The sequence below is a fragment of the Palaemon carinicauda genome, chromosome 16 (genome assembly GCF_036898095.1).
Source record: "Palaemon carinicauda isolate YSFRI2023 chromosome 16, ASM3689809v2, whole genome shotgun sequence".
Taxonomy (NCBI): domain Eukaryota; kingdom Metazoa; phylum Arthropoda; class Malacostraca; order Decapoda; family Palaemonidae; genus Palaemon; species Palaemon carinicauda.
The window spans coordinates 70,024,407-70,030,046 of NC_090740.1; the positions used below are offsets into that span (position 1 = coordinate 70,024,407).

At 30.5% G+C, this 5,640-nt stretch overlaps 1 protein-coding gene across 1 annotated transcript; it reads left to right on the forward strand.

The window, feature by feature from the left end:
- Window positions 1-937: 937 nt before the first annotated feature.
- On the forward strand, window positions 938-4,114 carry LOC137655355 (golgin subfamily A member 6-like protein 26). The gene is made up of 3 exons (XM_068389248.1): window positions 938-1,161; window positions 1,368-1,630; window positions 4,050-4,114. Exons 1-3 carry the CDS (start codon window positions 938-940, stop codon window positions 4,112-4,114), a joined length of 552 nt encoding a protein of 183 aa, XP_068245349.1.
- Window positions 4,115-5,640: the final 1,526 nt, after the last annotated feature.

Here is a 5,640-nt window from a genome sequence, read left to right on the forward strand (position 1 = left end):
TAGCATTCGCTTTTCAAGCTAGGATTGTAGATTTGCTTATAATAGTAATAATAATATTAATAATAATAATATTATGATATTATTATTATTATTATTATGTTATTATTATTATTATTATTATTATTATTATTATCATTATTAAACACCGTCTTCTGAATGGAGAGGAGAGAAATGTTCGGGAAATCTGCCCATAGAGTTGGTGATTCCAAGATGTCCCAGGAATTTGAAAGTCTCCGAGGGCTCAGGGCTCATATATTGCATCGAAGATGATGAGGATGATGATGATGATGATGATGATTATTATTATTACTATTATTATTATTATTATTACTATTATTATTATTATTATTATTAAACACCGTCTCCTGAATAGAGAAGAAAGAAATGTAAGGGAAATCTGTCCATAGAGTTGGTGATTCCAAAATGTCTCCAGGAATTTGAAAGTCTCCGAGGGCTCCCGGCTATTATATTGCATCGGAGATTATTATTATTATCATTATCATTATCATTATCATTATTATCAAACACCATCTTCTGAATTGTGAGAGAAATATCCTGAAAATCTGTTGATGGAGTTCGTGATTCCAAAATGTCTCCAGGAATTTGAAAGTCTCCAGAAGGATCGTTTACCGGCAACTACCATTTCCTCAAAATAAGGCTGATACAGGTCCTGGGATCTGTATTATTGAATATGGCTTTCAAAGTGAACGAACTGATTTCAGTGTTATGGATGTCATCGGAAACCTTATAGGAAGATTCGACTGGCCTCAAAAGGCAGCTTTGGCCCTTCTGTAGCAGAATCTTGCATGCGAGGATAGGACGTTACAACTTCAGGGACAGCTGCGAACTCTCCAGGAGTCGTGGGTCTTCAAATGGTTTTCGTGGCTACTCACAGAGGCGCCGCGCTTTGAAGACTGCCGTGCAGTCGCCTCTCAGGATGGATTCCTCGGCAGGTGGCTGCAGCGCTGTCCTTGGATTGGGGCCTTGTGGAAAGCCGGCGAGGAACTACAGCGGTGCGAACTTGGATTGCACCAGATGGAGAGAGGAAGAAAGGAAGAAAGAACAAATGAGAAAACAACAAGTGAAGGAATTGACAAATGAATTAGGTGAATTGATGGCAGAAAACACTATACTGGAATCTGGATGCGTTGAAAAAGAGCTGTAGGTGAAGGAACATGAAAATTTGATGGAAATTCTCAGAAATGAAAATGAAGAAAGGAGGAGATAACAAAATGAGAAGACGGAACAAGGGAAGGAATTGACAAATGAAGTTGGTGAAGTGAAGGCAGAAAAGCTATACTAGAATCTGAATGGGTTGAAAAAGACCTTCAGATAAAGAAACATGACAATTTGATGGAAATTCTCAGAAATGAAAATGAAGAAAGGAAGAGAGAACAAAATGAGAAAACGGAACAAGGGAAGGAATTGACAAATGAAGTAAGTGAATTGAAGGCAGAAAACGGTATACTGGAATCTGAATGCGTTGAAAGAGACCTTCAGATGAAGGAACATGAAAATTTGATGGAAATTCTCAGAAATGAAAATGAAGAAAGGAGGAGAGAACAAAATGAGAAAACGGAACAAGGGAAGGAATTGACAAATGAAGTAGGTGAATTGAAGGCAGAAAACGGTATACTGGAATCTGAATGCGTTGAAAAAGACCTTCAGATAAAGGAACATGAAAATTTGATGGAAATTCTCAGAAATGAAAATGAAGAAAGGAAGAAAGAACAAAATGAGAAAACAGAACAAGTAAAGGAATTGAAAAATGAAGTAGAGGAATTGAAGGCAGAAAAACAGAACAAGTAAAGGAATTGAAAAATGAAGTAGAGGAATTGAAGGCAGAAGAAGTTATCATCAATGGTAAGGTTACAAAATGTTCAATCAGCAAGTAGGTTAGGTCAGGTTTGCTACTTGCTGATTGGACATCTTGTAACCTCACCAACGATGATAATGGTGATTTTGTAAATCGACCAGAATCTTGGCCGTCTTGCAAAATGTCGAGATATTTAGGTCATTTTGGAAAGTGACAAAGAATTTGGTCTTATTGCATAATGGACGGGCATTTTGTAAAATTACCAATTTTCCAAAATGACTGTAACACACACACACACATTATATATATATATATATATATATATATATATATATATATATATATATATATATATATATATATATATATATATATACACACACACACACACACATATATATATATATATATATCCAAAAAGATTGGAAATAAAAAAATGAAAAATAAAAATTCCAAAAAAATAATACAAAAAAACACATATAGTAAAATATTATTTTAGTATAAGTTTTAGTTAAGTTTTGCAGTGTAGTGCTGTGAACATAAAAAAAAATTGAAATGAAAAAATAATAAAAAGAAATAACAATAGTAAAAAATATATATAGTAGAATATATTTGGTATAAGTTTCAGTTGAGTTTTAGTTTATCTTAGTTTTTAGTGTTAGTTTAGTTTTGTGAGGAAATAAGTTTTCTATAATAGCCATTGAGAGACGGACAGCCAAGGCCAAGTGGAGTCTGGCCTTCCAGATGCAAATGGAGTATACAAGATGGATTCAGCAGAGGGAAGAAGTTTCACTTGTTTTGGAATCCACTGAACGTTCCTTGATAAACATTCACTTGTACAGTTTCTTTATCAGGTGGACATATGCAGAAGAAACAGGTCTGACTTCTTTTAGTACGCTGTCATTATTATTATTATTATTATTATTATTATTATTATTATTATTATTATTATTATTATTATTATTATTAATTTCCCTGGGATTTTACTCAACAAACAGCTTTTTCACTTTTCCATTATTTGTGTCTGATTATCAATTCCTAAACTTATCAGATTTCTTAGAAAATGGATTAGTGTTCCTCCTCACGATGATTTTTGGTGGCCCCAGACAGTGTTTCTGATTCCCTTTGTTACCAAGACATTTGAAATGATGCTCAACTTATCTTCAAATGGTTTTCATTCCAAATGACGAGAAGTTACTGTTTTTGAGGAGTTCCATTTCAACCTTTTTAATCTCACAATTTCTTATTTTTCTATATCAGAAGGAATTCCAAAGCAAAACGTTTGTATATATATATATATATATATATATATATATATATATATATATATATATATATATGTATATATATATATATATATATATAAATATATATATATATATATATATATATATATATATATATATATATATATATGTATATATATACATATATATATATATATATATATATATATATATATATATATATATATATATATATATATATATATATATATATATATATATATATATATATATATATATATATATATATATATATATATATATATATTGTGTGTGTATGTGTGTGTGCGTGCGTGTGTGTGAATATATATATACACACCCTTTTATGCTAATCATTCGCCCTGAGATTTTCACGATTAGGTACTTCCATGACTACTTTTTTATTGATGACTTAAAGCATGAACATATATTATCATTAATGTCTTATTGAATTGACAGGAATTAATGCACCCAAATAACTAGAAAATTATAATTGACCAAAACAGGTATAAATACTCTCGCTGATTACAAATGAGAGAGAGAGAGAGAGAGAGAGAGAGAGAGAGAGAGAGAGAGAGAGAGAGAGAGAGAGAGAGAGAGAGAGAGAGAGAGAGAGAGAGAGATATTATGGGTAAATAACGATATCTTCTTTCTCCCTTCATGCAATTCACTGGGAACTCGAACCTTTCAATAAATTGAAATTCTTTCCGACATCATGTCTTCTTCCAATCAATCTCTCAATGTAGAATGAAAACAACAATATTGTTAGTAATGAATTATTATAATTTTTTTCTAATCAACTCGCCAAGACAAAAAAAGACTCATTACATTCAGACTTCGCCAGAGAAGAAGAATATCGGACACATTGGTCATCTAATATTGGTGCTGAGAACTGATGCCGATCAATAGGATTCCTTTCGTCTTTAAAACAGAATAAATAACCAAAAAATAGGTTTTTTTTTTATTAGGTAAAGATATAGAATGTGATATGATTGTTATAAAGGACTTAGTACACCTAAAGCTGATTGATTAAATATCGTCTTTTAATGAAATTAATCAATCTAATATATATAAAGTTATTTTTAGAATAAAAAATTATCCTGATGCCTTGATAGTTACACTCTTAGGATCATCAATAACTGAAAAATATTCATGTATGTACCACAGAAAAACACCAAACATTTTCTATTTACCAATGTATGCAAAACAATGTCATTGTAAATGGCTGAGTTATCCAGTTAAATTATTTTCCATAAATTTACATCGTGTTTTTATAAGTAGAAAAGCTGAAGTCAGTTAGTTTGCTTATGAAATTCCTTTCCATAAAATATCGATACTTTATTTGATTCTAAAAAAGGATTAAAACCGTTTCTGGCACCAATGGAAATTTCTTCATCAGGGTTTCATATGAATGTCTAGATTCAATGAGATCAGTTGAAATCTGTATTAGTTTTCACATTATTAATTTCGATGATGATATACTTTCGGAAAACCGAGAGAAACTCTGATATATGAGACTTCATTTAATACATAAGATATATGAATTTTATATACACGCACACAAACACACACCCATACACGCACACATTCACACACAAAAACATATATATATATATATATATATATATATATATATATATATATATATATATTATATATATATATATATATATATATATATATATATATATTGATATATATGCATATGTACGTATATACATCCATTCTTTATATTGTTCCATTTGAACCATGACCAAGAATTAAGCGTTAACATAAATGGCGTGTTTTAGTCATGTAATCGTTCTCTCTCTCTCTCTCTCTCTCTCTCTCTCTCTCTCTCTCTCTCTCTCTCTCTCTCTCTCTCTGTATATATGATGTACACACCTATATATATGTATATATATATATATATATATATATATATATATATATATATATATTATATATGTATATATATATTTAAATATGATGTATATACATATATATATATATATATATATATATATATATATATATATATATATATATATATATATATATATATATATATACACCATACATATATAAAATCAAATATATATACATATATATTTAATATACACACACACACACACACACACACACACATATATATATATATATATATATATATATATATATATATATACATATATATTCATCTTTGAAATAGTTTGATATAAAATAAGGGACACTTGTCATTTAAATTTTCCCATATCAAATAGGCAAATAATAGATTTCATTACGTAAGTTGAAAATTTTGACACCCCCCCCCCCTCAAAATCGAAAGTCTCTCCTCCACCAAACCGATTTTCCCGACCTTCACAGAGAAACCCAACAAAGGCCCTCTTGGTGGCAACTGGGTCTGGGTTCCTATGGGACGTATCAGAGGAGGGACTCTCAGCTCAGCCGAGAACCCATGATTCCTCCGGAATCGCCGGAGGTACTTCCATTATTCATCTTGATTTAGCATAATATTAGAAAATGACATATGTCCCTTCTCCTACCGTCTACAATCCCTTGAAGACACTGTGATCTATT